Below are 19,611 nucleotides of genomic sequence, written 5' to 3'. Positions count from 1 at the left end.
GTAAACAATCACATAATTCACAATAAAACATTAAAAAAAAAAAAAGATTTGAAACAAGAACAAGAACAACAAAATAACAATGGGCTCAAGCATAACAATCGTGAGGCTGGCACTGGATGGAGCAGGATTTCGTTCTGTTGTGCATGGGGTCGCTATAAGTGAAAATCAACTCATCGGCACCTAACAACAATACACTGATGCATTATATTAAGAATGATGTGTCCTGATTGATTGTAATATATCTTGCAAATTTACTCAAAGGCTGTGCAGTCAATTCAATCAAAATACACGAATAATTACAGGTTTTGACAATCCTCAAGCCAACAGACAGGTGAACATTCCACAGAACTATGGTAGGCTATTTGCAAGACAATCAATGTTAGAGACACATGTTGTTGTTAGGTGCCATCCAGTGGTACCGACTCTTAGCGATCCTATGTACAACGGAACGAAACACTGTCCGGTCCTCATGCATACAGTATTTATTAAAATGCAAACCTCAACTCCAAACTTGTGAATCATTGTTTCTGGGAAATATGGCCAAGGGTTGAGCCCTGCTGGCACAGTGAGTGGGTAAGCAACTCTGCTGCTAACCCTAAGGTTGAAACCCACCAGCTACTCCTCAAGAGAGAAGACCTGGTCGCTGAGTCAGAATCATATGGCTCCCATAACGACTTCAGTCTTGGAAATCATACGGGGTCGTTCTACTTTGTCATACAGGATCAGAGTTGGAATCGACTCTATGGCCCAAGGTGTCTTCTTTTAACAAGCACCACAGGTGTGAGCTATGATTAAAGGGCTTTGAAAAGTGGAGTCTCTTTAAAAGAGGGCGCTTTGAGATCGCTCCCTTTGACTGTAGAGCAACTGAGCAGGTGGAGATGGGGGAAAGTCTTCTGATGGCGTCACTCACCACTCCATGGAGAGAAACCCAGACCGCGGGCGCGCTGAGGCGCCCCCTGCCGGCTATTAGCAGTCTTGTCCTGGGTTGGGCCCTGAGCAGCCGACTGCAACTGCGACTGCGCCGGCGACCGGGGGTAGGGGGTACGGACGGGGGGGGAGGGGCGCAATACCGGAGGCGGAAGTGATGTGAGCCCTCGCGTTCCCCGGCCCTCAGGCTTTCCCCGCCTGCTGAGCTAGGCGGGCTCGCGGAATCGCCGGAAACGGAAGTTGCTAGGGGTGGGGAGTTGGAAAGAGTTGGGCTGTCTTCGCGCTGCTGGGGTTCGTGCCGCCCTCTGCCGGAGCAGGTAAAGCACGAGTGCGAGACTTCGCCGGCCCGGCTCACCGACTCTAGCCGGCTTCCGGTCCCGAACTTACGTCCAAGGGGTGTGTTTTTCAGAGGCTCCGAACCCCTTCTCAGGGGTGCTTGTGATCCTCTGGCTCCGGGAGTCCCCTTGTACCCTGTTCCTTCCCCTGGAGTAAAGCCTCGCCTGGCTTCCCGGGTGTTCCCGCAGACCCCGCCATGGGCAACACGAGTAGCGAGCGCGCCGCCATGGAGCGGCACGGTGGCCATAAGACGCCCCGGAGGGACAGCTCGGGGGGCGCCAAGGACGGGGACAGGCCCAAGATCCTGATGGACAGCCCTGAGGACGCCGACCTCTTCCACTCCGAGGAAATCAAGGTGCGGGGGACTTTGCGATCCGGTTCCCGCCACATCCCCTCTAAAACTCGCCATCCGAAGAGGGAAGGGGGTCCTTCACCTTGTCATTTAAAAGTCCAGTGGCCAGTTAGCATCCCGGAAGCCTGTGTCTAATTACTGATTCCAGAAAGTCACCCCGGGGGAGGAAGAACACACTTCCCTTAACTTCATTAAGAAGTAAGCAGCTCTGGGACAGAGTTTCAAATTCTTAATTAAGAGAGTCGAGGTAGCAGTAATTGAGTCCCCAGCTCTGACTGTCCTCTTAGGCATAATTAATTTCACACCTTTGAGAAATCGTCCCTCGCCTTTCCGCCGACTGGCGCTTTTGTTAAAACTCCTGTTGTCGCTTATTGTACATTGTGTTGTTCCCCACTCCGAGTCCCCCAAGTAAATTAGAAAGTAGAGTTGTACAACAAACTGCACTTTCATTCTACCGGAACATTGTGTTCAGCCTGCCAATGTAGAGCGGGAATGGGGAAAGCATTTGACTTCGGGAGGGCAGTGGGTGAGTCAAGTGGCTGCCTCTCTCCCCGGTTGTGTAAATAAGACTGAAGAGTTCAAACAGGCTGAGCAAACCGTTTTTTGCGGGCTGCATCTGAACTCCCTGTTAGAGTTCCACTTTTAACTCATCAAGAACCCTGAAGAAGACAATGCTTAACTCCTGCTTCAGTCCCATTCTCACTGACCTCCTGGTAGGTCTGTGTTTCTTGCTGAGGGTCCTGTCCAGGGACACTTAAGTGAGTCCTGCAGTTGATGTTAGTATGTGGGATACCCACAGAAAGAAAATGATATCAGAATAACTGATTCCTGAAGGGACAGTGCCAGTGGATGGCTGTCAGTAAGTGCCGTTGAGTAGAGGGTTTCTGCGAGCAGCTGGTGAATTTGAAATGCCGCCCTTGTGGTTAGCAGTCCAGTGCTTATCCTAAGCACTATACTAGGGCTCAGCAGAGTAGGTTGGTAGGGATAAAACTTGCTCCACCCAACATATTCTCCTTAGTGTCTGTTGTTATTAAGTGCTGTCAAGTCAGTTCCAACTCAGCAACCCTGTGTAGGGTTTCTGAGGAGCGGCTGGTGAGTTTGAACCACTACCTTTGTGGTTCAAACCAACCTTGAAGTTGCATCCTTATCTACGGTGCCACACCAGGATTCCCTTTAGTATCTAGTAGTAGATTAACCATCGTTGGCTGTTAGGCTAAATTGCTCAGGAACTCAGTTCATTCTTACACACCTTTTCCGTGTTGGGCTGGGCGACTTACTATCTCATTCCTTCACTTGATCTTTGCTTGGTGTCAGCGGTAAAGAGCCTTTGCTCTGAGCTGGTTTTCTAAATTGGTTGCATTCCTGAAAAGCTGGGTGCCAAGTGAACTTTGGAATCACATTATTCCAATAACTTGACATTCCTTCGCCCATAAAAAATTTTGCCCCCTTAACTCCCTCCAATGGCTTTTTTTTAGAGACCATTAAAATGGAACTACTGTCTCTGCAAGGGTTTGGATTGATGGTAGACCCAATTCCTGTGGGTCTCTCATGTGGCCCATGGCTATGGGCACTGATATGGGCTGTACAGCGGAAGAGAAAAGGAGAGGGGGAGATTCAAACTACTTTCTTTAAGAAGGATTTGTTATTCTGATGCTCTTCCCACAATTCCTTGGAGAAGTGTTAAGCACACAGATGATCTTTGGCAAATGATTTTAGAGAGTGCCCAGCCTCATTTCATCAGGAGATACTGGAATCATGTATCGAACACATAGGATTAAATAAAGTCCCCACCAACAGTTCGAGGTTCTTGTCGCTACTCTAGGTCACTGTTTTGGCTGCCGTTAGTCATCGCGTCCTTGCTATAAAGTAAATCTTGTTAGAACTTGAAGAATGCAGGCATCTTCCAGATCAGCTCATGGCTGTTCGAAGGGCTCAAAACCCACTCCACTCCCATATTGGTCTCTCCCAGCCTGGAACGCTTGCTCTTTTGGCTTCTGACCAGGAACAGTGGACGAGATCCATAACCACATCTATTTTCCCCAAACAACTGGATGTTTTCTTTCTTTTGTATTCTATAATATCTTGGTTATGTTGCACTTACCATATTGGAGAAGCCTTAGTGTGGTGCTGTGGGGTAAGCAGTGGATTGCTAACCACAAGGTTGGAGGTGCAAACCCATCAGCCACACATTGGAAACCGTATACGAGGTCGCTAGGAGATGGAACTGACTCAGTGGCACTTAGCAACCACCACCACCACCGTATTGGAAGTTACTGTTTACCCGAGGGGTTCGTCTTTGTCTTATTCATCTTCTCTCCTCAATGCCTGGTGCACGTAGTGCTTTTCTTCTTCTTCCTCCTCCTCCACAGAAATTCCTGTCAGCTTTCAAGCTGATAGAGCTGGAATTGTCCCTAATAAATGTTCATGTCCTGTAAATCTTGCTCTTTTCACTTCAGCTATTCTTGGACTCATCCATTTATTCAGCAGAGCAGTTTACATGGACTTCCAGACTGGTTTGTTAACGATAACCTTAAGAAATGTTGGCTTTATTGTTTCCATGCAGGTGAGGAAACTGAGGCATAGATAGTAGGTTCTAGAGCCTGAATGTGGAGCTAGGTGGCAGCAACTGTCTCTGTAGACTGAATTCTCCCTGTTCAGGGTCACTGGTTTTCGGGAGCTCGTCATGGGCTTCCTGTCCCTAACTAACTGCTCTGCTTCCAGGCTCCCGAGAAGGAGGAGTTCCTGGCCTGGCAGCACGATCTGGAAGTGAACGACAAAGCCCCCGCCCAGGCTCGGCCAACTGTGTTCCGCTGGACCGGGGGTGGAAAGGAAGTGTATTTATCTGGGACCTTCAACAACTGGAGTAAACTTCCCCTCACCAGAAGGTAATGGCCCCCAGGAGAGTTCACACATTTGTTCGAACCCATGGAGACACTTCACTCTGAAAGATCGTTTTTTTTTTTGGGGGGGGGAATGGATGCAGAAAGGACAAGACCCTTGGTGAATCATTCAGAGCGGTTAGATCTCACCACCCTCCCCGCCACAGTGTTTCAGGTTAGGGTAGCCCATTCTTAGAAGAAAACACCTCTCTGTGGAGCATCACTTTAGATGCTCAACAGCTATGTGGGGGGCTTCAAAAGTTGGCAAGAAGAACAAAATCCATATATCTTTTCATTCCATTTTCCACAAACTTTTTGGTGATGACACTCCCCTCCCTGAGGAGGCCAGCACAGTATAGTCTAACACTTCGTCCTAGCCGGCCAAGACTTCTACCTCACACTATCAGTTGTCACTGTACAGGTGAGTTGTTACATGCTGTCGAATTGGTTCTGACCCATAGCAACGTTGTGTGGCGTTTCTCGAGTGGCTGGTGAGTTTCAGCCACCGACCTTGTGGTTCATACCAGCCTTATGGTCGAGTGCTTACCAGGACTCCATACAAGTGTGTGGTATTGACAGATGAAGGGAAAAGCCACATGGGGCCAACAGTGTCAGACTTATCACTGAGCAGCTTGCTTTTCAGTCAGAAATGGAGAAAGAAGGAACATGGTCACCAGTCACTTGGACTCAGAAAAAATAAATGTCAGAGGTCTCCTGGAGTTTTTGTTTAGTACTCGTGCATGTCTCATCGTTAGAGACGATCATGCATTCTATTAGCTGGATCCCCTCTCCTGCCCGAGGCAAACTGCCAAAGCATGGAACTGGGCAGGTGTGTTGATCCTGTATTGTCATTCTCCTTGGCATGAGGTGCTGCCCCTGGTGTTGGCCTACTAGCTAGAGAAGACCAGTGCTTGCTTGTTGACCTTGTGACCTTAGGACTGTAGGCTCCTGGCCTTTGAGCACGTGTATTTTCAGGAAAACCTTGCATTGCTAATTCCTTTGTGCAGAACCAGATCCTTCTGTCAACATTGTCTTTGTTGTTCCCCTACCACTGAAACGTTAGTCTCCCCTGGGACCCTTTTGTTTTCGCCATCACCAGTGAGCTCAGAGGGCGGCCCCCCAGCTGAAGTCCTCTGCTTTCTTTTCTTTTCAGCCACAATAACTTTGTAGCCATCTTAGATCTGCCCGAAGGGGAGCATCAGTACAAGTTCTTTGTGGACGGCCAGTGGACACACGACCCTTCTGAGGTACTCTTCCTGCCAGCCCTCTGTCCCCGGGGTCCCTGCACAATCCATCTTCCCTTAGATGAGTGGCAGGTCCCTTGGCCCGTCTAGGCAAAGTCCCTGTGCGTGGCTGATCTAGGTGGCAGTCCAGATTGTCAGACTGCACGAACCTGACCAAGAGACTAGATGCTAGCCCTCCAGAAACCTTCCTCATTGTGATTTCTGCCTGTCTGTCTCTTCCCAGCCAGTAGTAACCAGCCAGATGGGCACAGTTAACAACATCATTCAAGTGAAGAAAACGGACTTTGAAGTTTTTGATGCTTTAATGGTGGATTCACAAAAGTGCTCCGATGTGTCTGGTATGCCCCAGTTCCTTTATACCACACATGCAGGTGGGGTCTGGCTTCCCTGGCTGTTCACGTGCCAGCTGAAGCTGCCTGTCTGGTGGGTGTTCGTCACTCCCTGAAATGCTGCACCGGGAATTCCTTCAGTGCTGGGGAGCTGAGTCATTTTACTGGTCATCTCTGTTACCCGGGAGGTCTGCTTGGCTACATGAAGCTGGCAGTGGGCAGGAACCCCGAGTGTCACCTCGTACTGTGAGGCCCTGGGAGCCCCATTAGGCCAGGCTTGGTGAAGCCTGGCACCTCACTTTCCATTCAGGGTGCCAGGAACATTTCCGCCTGACGACCCTGATTATAATGTGTTTGCTGCCTCAGGGTCCTTCAGGTTCCTGTCAGGAGAGCAGGAAGCTGCGCGCTCACACTAGTCTGCCTTCCCATCTCCCAAGGGTCTCCCCATCATCCAGGTTTCGGGCTATACTGTTCATGCACACACCGCTGGGATACACTCCAGGAAACACGAGGTTTCCACTAGAGGAGTGTGTGTGGTCATGGGAAATGGCAACACTGCCCCTCCTTCAGGGGTCCGGCAATTCCTGGAACCCGGTGGGAAGCAGTGAGAGGGTTCCCCGGGAATCTCTGTGGTGCTCGCTCTGAGAGTGGGTCCAGGTTGTCGTCTTCGCCGGTGGATGCCTTGTTGTTAGTGCCGAAATCGTGGCAGTAAACGGCCTGGATGGCAGTGTGTGGCTCAGTTGAAATCTAGAACAAGGGGCTTTTCCTGTCGGTTAGCCATTCTTCCAGCTGTCCTTCTCTAAGCAGTTAATCTTTTGTCAAAAGCGTTTCTTTTTTTTAGATAGAAGTGAATCCAGGGATAGAAGAAATGCCCTCCTTGCTAATAAACATCATTTTAGTTTTTATGCCAAGGTTTTTGGGTGCGTTTCTACACTCCAGTTCCCTGGGGAAAGACAAGGGATCTTTCACCACCAGCTAGTAGCCCCCCTGAGGCCCTCTACTGGAGTCTCAGGTACAGACACTTTCACCGGTCAGAGACACAGTCTCCTGATGGGTTTTCCGCACACAACACTTTGCTCAGTTTCTTGCTGAGATGCGGCTGGACTTTGTGAAAAGGGCCGGGCTCTGGAAGATGACTTGGAGGGGGTTTCTGGAGCCAGGGTACCACAGACTTCCTTGGGGACCTCAGAGGTTTTTGGGTAATGACACAAGTCTCTTGCAGTGCCACATGTCATTCAGTGAGCTGCCTCTAACCCAAGGAAATGGAGCCATTTTAGAAAAGTCCTAAACAGCTTTGGTGACGCGGTGCTTAATTGTGGGCTGCTAACCCAAAGGTTGGCTGTTGGAATCCACCATCTGCTGCTCAGCAGAGATGAGGTGGTCTGCCTCCGCACAGATCGATCTACAGCCTCAGAAACCCTGGGGGGCAGTTCTGCTAGGAGTCGCAGTTGACTGGTTAGCACTGGGTTTGCTTTTTGTTAGGATCCCTGGTGGTACAGTGGTTAAGCGCCTGGCTGGTAACTAAGGGTTGGCAGTTCAAACCCACTAGCTGCTCCTTGGGAGAGAAATCGGCCAACTGCTGCTTCTAAAAAGATGTACAGCCTGGAAACCCTGGGGGCAGTTCTCTGTCCCGTGGGGTCTCTACGAGTTGGAATGGGCCTGATGGCAGCGGGCTTGGGTTGGGTTTGAACGTATTTCAGGCAAGAGCATAAAGAATCTGGGCATTTGGAAAGTGAGTTTTCAGTTTGTTTTGTTTTTTAAAAACGTTCCAGGGCCTGCTGTGATTTGATTTCTCTGTGGCCCTGTAGGAGCAGGCTGCTTGATCTGCTCTTTGCTTCTGGCCGGTGGTTCTCACTTAATTCTCACCTCAACTCTGGAGCATCCTCCTGGCGTCTGCCAGCCCAGCCTGAAGGGTGATTGGCAGCTCCTCTTTGTTCCACTGGCCCAGATGTACCAACTCCCCAAACTCCCGTTGCCCACCAGAACCTCAGCCTGTACTGTTGTGTGTCCTTTCGAGTGTCCTTCTGTGTCCAGCAAACAAGAGAACAGGCCCAGACCTCCCCTAGAACTCCCACTGTTTACAGAGCCACCCCGTCACCTCTTGTTCTCTCTGCACAGAGCTTTCCAGCTCCCCACCAGGGCCCTACCACCAGGACCCCTATGTTTCCAAACCCGAAGAGCGCTTTAAAGCGCCCCCCATCCTTCCGCCGCACCTGCTCCAAGTCATCCTGAACAAGGACACGGGGATCTCGGTGAGTCACAGGCTCCTCCTCAGTCCCCCTCCCGCAGGGCAGCTGGTGAGAAAGCTCCGTGTCACCCATGAGCGCTAAACTGCTGTGTGGCCCTGGGTGTGGGTGCCGCCTCCCCCGTCTCGGCCTTCCCAATTCTCTCTGCCTGACGATGCCCTTCTGCCTTCTGCCAAGCCCCATCCCATTCATGTTTCATGGTAAAATCTACAACCACCCTTCTTAGTTAGCTGTGTAGGGAATTCCTTCCCCTCTTGGAGAATCCTGGTGTGGTACTGTAGGATAAGCACTGGACTGCTAACCTCAAGATTGACTGGTTCAAATCTACCAGCTTCTCCTCGGAAATCTTACACAGGTTCCAGCTCTATTAAAGTAGGAACCACCTTGATGGCACTTAACAACATTGGTGCTCATAGAATAAAACGTGAGATACCTGGGAAAAGCACCTTCCCTCTGGAAGATGGGTGTGAGCGTGCCAAAGGAAGTGTTTGTGTCCTTCTTGATCCCTGTGGCCGACCTCTCTACTTTGTCAGCCCGGTGTCGGGGCCACCTTGCTTTGGCGTGCATGGCATCACTCCCATGCTCGACACTAGACTAAACCCGCTTCAGCTCTGTCCATGTGTGCAGACATGTGATCGGACTAAAAGTGAGGATCAGGCCAGGAGCCGCCCACAGTGGGTGTCGGTAGGGCTGCCAGGCAGAGCTCTGGTCGTAGCCCAGCCCAGTGGGACCTGCCTTGAGCAGAACGCAGCTCCCTCCCCTCCGGGCATAGCCAAGAAGAGGCTCATGGTAGCACACAGGCCACCTCCGCTAAGCCTGTTTCCAGCGTTACCTTGGCTCCATCTCAAAACAGACAACAGGTAGAGAACTAGAAGGGCATGTTTAACTCTGACTCTACTCTTCCTGCTGCTGCCTGATCCCCCCACCCAGAACAGAGGCATTGCTACCTGCCTTCTCTAATGGAAGACCACTTCTGGACTAGACCAGCCAGGAGGGGCCACGGGAGCTGGGGGTCAGGGGTGGTGACCTAGGCAACTCAGGACCCTCTGTGTGAGACAGCACTAAGCCCCAACGCAGGTCAGTGCAGACTGGTTTAATCCAAAATAGTGTGTTTATCAGGCCTTGAACTATTCTGTGTGCTCTTCTTGGAGCCCCATTTGATTGGCACAGTGTAAGGCAGGGATGGGATGGGCAATTCGGTATGAAGACTGCAGGGCCACACAGTAAGTGGCAGAGCCGGTTTGCTGCTCCAGGCAGGGTGGCATGAGACCTTGTGCCCCAGCAGATGCCCTGCACGGCCTCCCCCTTTGTGACTCAGGTTTCTTCATGTGGGATTACAAGATGCAATGTCCACAGGGCCAGCTCCCCACACCCAAATTCAGCTTCACTGTGGGCTTGTGAGCCTCAGACCTCCAAGAGTGGAGGCCCCTCTGTGCAGTGGTGTGAGGAGGGTGGTCCCAGCCCCCATTTAGAAACATCTCTGAGCAGTCCTTAACAAAAGCGAGATCTGGAACATTGGTTTTTATACTGTCTGCCAGGGTCTGGGGGAGAGGCAGAGCTTCCCACCTTCTCCACCGCACCCCCCCACCCTCCAAAGACAAAACTATGGGTCCAATTCTAGAAGCTAGGGCCAAGACATTTTTTAAGTGACATCAAGTCAGTTCCGACCTATGTTGACTCTGTATAGGGTTTCCGAGAAGCAGCTGGTGAGCTTGAACCTCCAACCTTGTGGTTCAAACCGACTTTGCAGCACATTAACCCACGGCGCCACCCGAGCACTAGCAAGAGATAAATTTGATGTGACGTGTTCAGCGTACTTGCAGGGGGGGGTTCCCCTTAGGCTGGAGAGTATGACCCCCTCAGCCTGGCCTAAAGCCCTTTAAAGTGTTTTGGAAGGGATGTAGGCCTGGGGCTATGACAAAAGGGAAAGTCTATTTCCAAACTCAGAATGCTTATGTCTGTCCTTGTGCCCCGCAGTGTGACCCAGCCTTGCTCCCTGAGCCCAATCACGTCATGCTGAACCACCTCTATGCCCTTTCTATCAAGGTAAGGACCTGCTTCCTGCTGGTATAGTCCTGGTTCTCACATGACTGGGGGTGGGGTACTTCCAGGGCCTGAGGCAGAGCCATAGGCTCAGGTTCTGAAGGTGGGCCTAGGAATTGGTGTTTTCACTCAGCACCTGGTTTCTGCCCTCTTCGTAGGATGGCGTGATGGTGCTCAGTGCCACGCATCGGTACAAGAAGAAGTACGTCACCACTTTGCTCTACAAGCCCATATGAAGAGCAGGGAGCAGACCATGGGCCACAGGGGAAGCATTGCCACCACCAGGCTCCACCGTGCATGCTTTATGCTAGAGGGAATGGACTGTAGATCTCTCATTTCACACTCTTTAAGACATTTCGCACCTGCCCGAGTCCTCTGGGAAGGCTGGTTTCAGGCACAGGCAGCTCCAGGAGAGCCAGTCTCCAGCAGTCCTCTTCTCCCCCAGTGCTGGGAGCCTCATCCAGGGCCAGATGATCTGTGGCCTGCACCACGCCTCGTGAGGGCCAGTGTTCCTCTAATTACACGTCCTCTAGCCTGCTCGTGGAGATGTTCCTTAAGCTAGAAATGAATGCTCGTCAACATCGGGGAAGTGAGGGCCGAGGCCACACAAAGTGCCTAATGGGTGTACATCCTCAAGGCCACTGACTTGCCCCGGTGGGGCACTATCAGGAAGGAATCCGCTAGTCTTGCCTGTCCTTTGCAATCAAAGCAATAGATTTTCTCCTGTTCTGTCCCAGGGAGGCGAACTTTCTATAGAATTTAGAACCTGTCTGATTTCCAGATGACGTTTTACACTTGTTTCTTAACTTAGGTGCACTAAGTACTTTGTTTCAACCAGAGGTGGTGGGCTGTGCAGCCTTCGGTTGGGGTTCCGCCACCTCACTTGAACGGATCATGTGTGACGTGCTCAGCAGTAATCTGTGCTCAGCCGTTCTAGGAGAATGTTGGAGGCGCTCGCCGGGTTTGGATGGCAGCCAAGACCTCTGCCTCCAGTTAACAAAAAGGCTGCAGCTCTTGCTGCCATTTGTGCTAGAAGAGCTGCACCTGGACAGCAGCTTTCTAAGTTCACGCCTGGGAGACTTCCTTGGGACCAAAGCCAAGGGCTGGGTTTCTCTCCCCAGGGCCCAGATTACAGGGAGGGAGCTGCCCTCAGACTCCTAAGTCCCAGGAGTTACGGGTGTGCCCTGCGCTACTGCTGGGATGGGCCTGGTTTCCAGTATTTATTTGGTCAACCTGAATTTGAAGTTCCCTTTTTTTGTTAACTGTTTTCAAAACACAGAATGACTGTCACCTTGTTTCAATAAAGCTTTTTAAAGATAATCGGGCATGCACGTGGAGGCTGACCTTTTCAGGGTCAGTCAGTGCAGTGATTGTCCATTTGTGGGACACAGGCTTTGGTTGGGGCAGTGTGTGTGAGTGGATAGGGCTGCGCCTATTGCCCCAGGAGCTGAGGGCCATTCCCGGGACACTCCGAGTCTCCACACACTTTGGAAGCCCGTTATGGGGGCGCCTCTGAGACCCAGGGGAACTGATGATGAAGGCTGTTCTCTGCGGCCAGAGGCTTTGCTTCCTCTCTGAACTGCTTGTAAGCCCCTTACCTGTGTTACCAGCTGGTACATTACCCAGTGTCCCTGATGCCATAACGATGTCCCTATAACCCTTTCCCTCCCAGGCACTAGGAAACATTTAAAACCTACAAAGCCAAACCCACGGCTGTCCAGTCAGTTCTGAGTCCCAGTGGCCCTAGAGGACAGACTAGACTGACTCTTAAGGGTCGCACAGACAGTCCGTCTGATGAGAGCTCAGAGCCTCATCTTTGTCCTACAGAGTGGTTGGTGGGTTTGAACCACTAACCTTGCGGTTAGGAGCCGGATGCACCACCAGTGGAGTGGCCAGGGAATCTCACCTTGAAACCTCTAGTGATGGGGGATCCTAGGTTTTCCAAGTTAAGACTTACCTGCTGCTAAAGCCAGCCCCTGAACAAGCCACTTCCCGGTCTTGTGCCACCAGCATGATCAGTGGCAGATTAGAATGTGATCACTGGGTTTCACTAGCTAAGGGATTGCTTAACTAGAAGAAAATAATACAAATCCTGTTTCTAAAACTGGATAAATCATTAAAATAAGTATTTAAAGTCAAAAGTGTAAGAAGGACTTGTTCAGGTACCCGTGCCACCACTCTGAGCAGAGATGAGACTCTGGCTGCCTGCCCGCCTGAGTAAGACCTCAAAAAAAGTCACTGCCCTGGGCTGCTAGAGCAAACTGCAAGAAGGTGGGTCTAAGATGGGTGTGCCAATGAGCTCTAGTGACAAAAGTGTCCAGTGTAGAAATGAGGTCGGAACCAGAAAACACGGAACGTCCAGGGAATGCGACCTTGGTGATACAGGTTACAGACAAACATGCACCATGTAAAATTCCGCATGTTCTATAGCTTCGTATACCTAAAAACCTAGGTTTTAAAGTTACATGTAAGGAAGCCCCTGGAAACACGGCCCACAGATCCAAGTGACAGACACCCCAGTATAGTGCTAAGAGGAAGGGGCATCAAAAAGTTCACAGAGAAGGGGAATTGAAAAAAAAAAACACACACACAAAAATTATCTCCACAAACTTTGAAGCTGGCTTCCTCCGTGACAGTGAAGAATGAGGATGTCCTAAGAACCAGCTGAATTCCTGTGTGGCGTTGTGGATTCGTGTGCTGGGCCGCAAGGTCAGCAATTCAAGCTCACCAACCACTCCTTGGAAACCCTATACAGGGTGGCTATAAGTCGGAACCGACTTCACAGCACTTAACAAGAACCGGTTAGTCTACTGCCTTTTCCATTGGAATTCCCTTTGTGGGTGAGGACAGGTTACACAGTTAAATTTTAACTCAGAATGCTTTTGAAGGAAGAGTTTTCCTTCAGGAAATTGATGAAGTGATCAAAGGTAGAGCCTTCCAATGTAAAAGTCCTGTTGCAGGGTAAATAGAGCCAAAGAACAAAATACGGGACCCAAAGATCAGAGTGTTCTGACCAGGCCGTCTCCTCCCCTCTGGCTCCACCTATGGATGTAAATGAGGTTAAGTGGCTGGAGCTCCAAGACCTGACATGGTCATGCTCTCACTGGCCATTCCCAAAGACTAGACACCACTGAGGTCAGGGTTCTTAGTTCAGTTCAGCCGCTGACCAGCTCCAAATCCTCCCCTGCCAAGCCAGAAGGGTGGGCCTGGGATTAGCACTAAGTGGTCCTCAGGGCTTCTTTTAGCACAAGAGCTTCAATACCTCCCATGGATGGGACGTGACCAGAAACAGTAGAACAGTAAGGAGCCAGGAACAAAGAAAGGGCCAAACCTCCAAGACTCCCAAGTCCAGGATGGAAGACTAAGAACATCAAAGTGGTACTCCTCCATGACTGAGGTCAGGGACGAATCCATTTTGGAAAAAACTAAAACCTGATTTAGTGTCTGAGCCATGTATTTGCTTCTCCTTGTTCCCTCACCAGCATTTACAGAGAGTTTGAATGAGGTGAAGATCCAAGTCTCTAGACCACTCAGCAAATTTCCATCCAGCTTTGAAGGAATCCTTTAACACCTCTCTTGCTCAGCAAATTGGTAGGGAAAAGGAATTAGAGCCTTCTGCCCCGAGGTGCCAACTACAACTGCCAAATGTTCATGAGAAAACAAGGAAGTCATGAATAAAATGGATGTGCAAAAACATCCACAAGATCTTAAGGATCCTCACTGAGGTGAGTCACACCCTTGGAGAGGAGCCCGAAGGAGAAGCAACAGCAAACCCAACCTCTGGGCCAGGAGCGCTGGCAGAAACCACGGGGCTCAGCCCTGAGTGTCAGCTCTCACAGCCACATTACCTTTCTTCCCCTTCTACAGCTGCATGGCTTTTGCTTCGGTGAGTCCTCACTGCTCTTCCATACCAGTTTGGTCGCCATTAGTTAAAGCACTTGGTTACTGACTCAAAGATTGGTGGTTCAAGTCTACCAAGTGACTCTGCAAGAGAAAAGACCTGGAGACTTGTAAAGATTGCAGCCAAGAAAACCCTGTTGGGCAGTTTGACACTTTTATACCGGGTTGCTACGAGTCAGAACTGATTTCACAGCACCTAGCAACAGAAAACTTGAGAGAGGAGGCAAGTGAGGAGACAGGACTCAGTTGCAGATGTGTGTACCTTGGGTCCACTTTCCTTCTGTGGTCCTCTGAGAGAGCTGGACAGATGAACAGGACCAGATTCTATAGTCATTTCCAACGTCCCTTACTCTACCTCTTAAACAACTGTTCATGGCAAACAGAGCTCCATCAATCATTGACAGATTCAAGGAAAAACAAAGTGACCAGGACTGAATTTCCACCGTCCCTACCCACCTTCAGGAAGAGAAAAAAACCCTCAACGTTTGTTCCTTAAGCAGGTGATAAATATGTTTTATGTGTAAACACTGAGTGCCTAATGCCACAATTGCGCCCAGGCTTTAAGCAATCTTTAAACTGCCAAGAAATCTGACTACAACAGACCAAGAGGCCTCAGCCTTGCGCTCCTGACTCTTTGGGCCAGATAACTGTTGTGGGGGTTGTCCTGGGCACTGTAGGGTATTGTGCAGCTGCCAGGGCCTTTGCCCACTGTGGTGATGTGGCACCCCCCAGTGGTGATGGCTAAGCATGTCTCCAGACATGGCTGGAGAGCCACGGGAAGAGGCCAATTTAACTGCTGGTGGCATCGTTGGTTATGTGTTAAGCTGCTATGGCAAAGTCAACTGTTCAAATCCACCAGCTGTTCCACTTGAAAAATATGAGGCTTTCAGCTCCCGTAAAGATTTACAGCCTCAGAAACCCTACAGAGGCTCTCTATGAGTCAGAACTGGGCACACAACCACCACCACCAATGAGAAAGCAAAAGCTTAGCTGGTTCCATCCATAGGCCTAGCCTTAAGGCTTTAGGTTACACCAGGAGGCCTAATGCTGACTAGCCGCTAAGCAAAGGATCTTCTTTTGGCTGAAATCTCCAAATTTTTATAGTTTTCATGATTACAAAATTGACAGTGTCTTTAGTCTCATGAAAATTCAGTTGTAAGTAGCAACATCTTCCCATCAACAGCTGACTGCTTAACGGCTCTAGAGGCCCTATCTTTGGGGGATGATTTGTGACTCATTTGAGGGGTTTTAAAGTTATCTGTCTTTGTGTGCCGCTGTGGGTTAATGCACCAGACTGTAAAGCCGTTTGAATTGCAAGGTCGGTGGTTCAAGCTCAGCAGCTGCTCCTCGGAAACCCTGTAACAGGGTCGCTATGGGTCGGAACCGATTCGACGGCACTTAACAACAAAGTTATCTAGGGAAGTTAAAAAAAAAAAAGAGAGAAGCCAAGAAAACAATGTAAAGAAAACATAAGTCCTCACCACTGAACCAATAAACAGCATTAATAAACATGGAGAAAAGATTGAAGCTGTCCAAGACTTCATTTTGCTCAGGCCAGCCATCAACACCCATGGAAGCAACAGTCAAGAAATGAAATGACATATTGCATTAGGCAAATCTGTTGTACAAAACCTCTTTAAAGGGTTCAAGATTAAAGATATCAGTTTGAGGACTAAGGCATGCCTGAACCAACCAAGCCAGGGTATTTGCAATAAACTCATATGCATGTGAGAGTGGGAAAATGAATAAAGAACACTGTACAGTTGATGCACTTAAATTATGGTCTTGAAAGAGAATATTTTAAGTACCATGGACTGCCAAAAGAACAAAACAATCTGTGATGGGAGAAGTACAGCCAGAATGCTCCTTAGAAGCCAGGGTAGCCAGACTTCACCTCTCATACTTTGGACGTATTATCAGGATGGACCAACCTCAGGGAAAGGATATTATGATTTGTAAAGTGGAGGGACAGTGAGAAGGAGGGAGACCCCCAACAAGATGGACTGGCACAGTGGCAGCAGCAGTGGGCTTGATGTAACGATGATGATGGGGTTGACGCAGGACCAGGCAGTGTTTTGTTCTGTTGTCCATAGGTGCTATGAGTCGGTACCGATTTGATGGCACCTAACAACAACAACAATAGCAGTCATTCTGTGCTTCAGGATCACACGGGAACTGCAGTTGTTAAATGCTGCTGAGTTGGCTCTGACTCACAGCAACCCTATACAGGATCCCAAGGAGCAGCTTGTGGGTTTCGACTGCCAACCTTGTAGTTCGCAGTTCATTGCTGATCTACAGTGCCACACCAGAAGTCCATTTTTGATGCAGGGGCTGAATAATTTGTTGATTGTTTGAGGCCCTTCCTTAGGGACCAAAGCATCTTTCTAGCACATTCCTTTTTGGCAACAACCCATGTTTAATAGTGCTTTTCAAGCATTCTGTGGCTCCCAAGAATACCCAAGGCAATCAGTAACCAAACGGTTGGTATTTAATTGATGCTTTCCTAACATTACAAGAGCCCTGGCGGCATAGCAGGTTACACATTGGGCTGCTGAACACAAGGTAAGCAGTTTGAACCCAGGTACCACTCTGTGGGAGAGACAAGGTGGTCTGTGCCGCTAACAATTTACAGTCCCTGGAATTATGGGAGCAGTACTAGCGCCCTGTAGGATTGTTGTGAGTCAGAATCCAGCCTGTGGCAGCCGGTTTGGTTTGGATTTCCAACGTTATGAGGATAGAAAGGTCTCAGCATTTAACTTGTTCAACAGCTGCACGATCTTCATTCTGCAGTGACCGTGTGGCAGATTTTTATGGCCAACAGTAAATTACAAAAGAGAGACAAAATCGCGACCGTTGATTAGGTAATAACCTGAGATATGACGCTGCAGGTCAAACTTTGACTGTGGTCAGTTAACCTCATTGGAAAATAAGAATCAAAGACCAAAAAAAAAAAAAAATTAAAAAAAACCCACAACAGGAACAATGAGAAAACCACCCTTTGCTAAAACAGATGTTTGTCTGGATAAAGCAAAGTTTACGCTGCTAAGTGCTGGGGCATCTGCTCTGACTCACAGCAACCCTGTGAGGGGTTTCCACGACTTGTAAATCTTTGAGGGCGCAGGCGAGAACCTCATCTTTCTTCCTTACAGCAACTGGTGGGATCATGCTGCCGACACTGTGGTTTGGAGTCCAGTGCTTATCTTACAGTGCCACACCAGAACTAGCTTAGTGAACTTAAACAAAGGCATCCTAGACGCAATTTACCTTATAGACTGTAAAAATTCTAGTGAAAAACAGTACTTACATTTCATACAGTCTTGATCTGAACTCCTCCCTCCATTATGATATTATTAATAAATTCCCTACAGCCTGATCATAACGGATAAGAGAAACTAGTAAGTTGACCTGTTTTCTCTGTAAGAGAACTGAATAATCCATTCTTGAGTAATTCTTTCAAAATGGCTTGCTTAACTGCTTAATGGGCTTTCTAGTTCTGTCCTGTAAAATGACCATAAATTTCATGGTTCGTGTACAATTCATGGTTCACTGGAAGTTAAGACCAAACTGTAGACAATGCCCCTCATTGCCGTTTTGGTAGAGACACTGTCAGTCTCTGAAATCTAGGACAGCAGTCTAGTATTCTCACCACTGGATACCTCCCTACCCAAGGATTCCCCCAGAGGACAGGTTACCCCCAAAGTCAACAAGATCCCGCCATGATAGGAAGCCAACACCGACACTTCCCAGACCTCAGATTGTTCTACGGTCTCAAGAAAAGAAGAGGTGGCTGTACTACAGCAAATGTTTTAGTTGGTTGCTTTATTTTGCTATTGTTCAACAACAAAGTCCATTCCTCTCAAGGTGGATCCTGGATTATTCCTTTTGTTCTCTTCCTTGTTCTGAATAAAAAAGGTAATGAAGAAAAAGCCTGTACTTTGGAGAACTAAGATCTTATTGACACTAATAAACATTTGACTGCAATTTCAGGTTACGATATTTCCTGCTGGAGTTCCCCACCCTCCTACGAAGATGGCTGTCCACAGCTTCCACCATTGAAACCAAAAGTAAGTGTTGAAAAATGCACCTTTTACAATAAAAAAGTATAAACCAATTCAATTTCCTTTTTGTGTTTGTTTTAAGAATATAAAGTTTCTTGTAAATATGTACAGTCTTTTGAGCTAGTTCTATAGCAGGAAGCGTTCCACAAATGAGACACATGGTATTACACTTTTAGGGCTAAGAAACCCATTTTTCATGGAGATCCTAAATGAAATGCCAAGACTGAAAGACCAATTTCAGTGACCTTTCCAAATACTTGTGGACCAAGAGACAAGACCTTTAGCAGACATTCAGTCAAATCTTCCCTGGGGGAGGGAGGGGACTGAGTACAACCTCAAAGACTTCAAGCAACACATAAACACAACAGCATGGCGCTTGCCAAAGGTGCTACAACATAGAGGCTCATGGGAAATTCAAAGGAGAAAGCACTTAGGTTAAGAGACGAGCAGGAAGGAGCCAGGATTTGGGCCAGGCTGCAATCTGGAAGTGAGCTACGCTGTGGACACAAGGCTCGGACAACATGGTCATGTTCACTTGTTGCAGTGGAAACGGGTCTACCTTTCAGCCTACCTAGGATGTGCCTTGGTTGTTCGAGGCTTCCTAAGAGTCATGGAGAATCCAAAGCAAGAGTTGCCTTGTGGGAAATTAAAGGCAGAAATAAGGCCGCTAGTTAGCTTGCCCAATGCAAAACCTCTAGGTTGTTTCCATACCAGCTGCCAGGAATTCTGCCCTGTAGAAGAGGGCACAGAGAAGTCCCGAGGGCCGCCCTGTGCAGAGTTGGCAGAGTTGAGGTGCGGCGCCTGTCTCAGGCTTCGGGGTCTTCATTCTCGCCCTAGGGAAAGGCTAACTTGGGAAGTCACAGTTTTGTGGGGGTAGAACCGTGCTGGGGCTTGTGTGAACACAGAGTCGTCGTCTGTGAGGGAAGTGTTAACGGTGGAGGGGACACTGAGTTTGAGGCGGTGGTTTGCCGAAATCCTTCTCTGGTCGTAAGGCTTGAGCGTTTTGAGTGTGTGTGTGTGTGTGTGTGTGTGTGTTTCAGTGCTACAGACTGCAGCTTGTTTTGGCGAGTAATTTGGCAAGTCGGCAAAGGGACTCAATTCCGGGGGAGCTTGGTAAGGTATCAATGCACTGTGAAGCAACCCAAGGTGGTCAGCCAGCTCAGTGGGGTCAGCGCATGCAGCAAACCGCCATGCAGGACTCCTGGGCAGGGTCTCTCCCCCGTCCCAGAATGGGAGCAGCACTCTTGTCTACAGGTGAGAGGTGGGAATACCTGGCCCCTCCCCAGTCCAGAGACCC

General features: G+C 49.1%; 2 protein-coding genes across 2 annotated transcripts in view; both read left to right on the top strand.

Moving 5' to 3' along the window:
• Positions 1 to 1,085, top strand: part of TMEM233 (transmembrane protein 233) — a 95,751-nt gene extending 94,666 nt beyond the window's left edge. Inside the window, exon 3 of the mRNA XM_006865504.1 lies at positions 860 to 1,085. Within this exon, the coding sequence (XP_006865566.1) occupies positions 860 to 1,085 (226 nt within the window). The remainder of the gene's footprint in view (positions 1 to 859) is intronic.
• Positions 1,086 to 1,384: 299 nt separating this feature from the next.
• On the top strand, positions 1,385 to 10,660 carry PRKAB1 (protein kinase, AMP-activated, beta 1 non-catalytic subunit). Its single transcript, XM_006865454.1, has 7 exons — positions 1,385 to 1,618; positions 4,337 to 4,500; positions 5,648 to 5,741; positions 5,962 to 6,076; positions 8,186 to 8,319; positions 10,291 to 10,359; positions 10,515 to 10,660. Exons 1-7 carry the CDS (start codon positions 1,460 to 1,462, stop codon positions 10,590 to 10,592), a joined length of 813 nt encoding a protein of 270 aa, XP_006865516.1. The 5' UTR covers positions 1,385 to 1,459; the 3' UTR covers positions 10,593 to 10,660.
• The last annotated feature ends 8,951 nt before the right edge of the window (positions 10,661 to 19,611 follow it).

The sequence above is a fragment of the Chrysochloris asiatica genome, unplaced genomic scaffold (assembly GCF_000296735.1).
Source record: "Chrysochloris asiatica unplaced genomic scaffold, ChrAsi1.0 scaffold00078, whole genome shotgun sequence".
Lineage (NCBI taxonomy): Eukaryota > Metazoa > Chordata > Mammalia > Afrosoricida > Chrysochloridae > Chrysochloris > Chrysochloris asiatica.
Note: the sequence above shows the minus strand (reverse complement) of the source record. Positions and strands in the feature narration are given on the sequence as shown.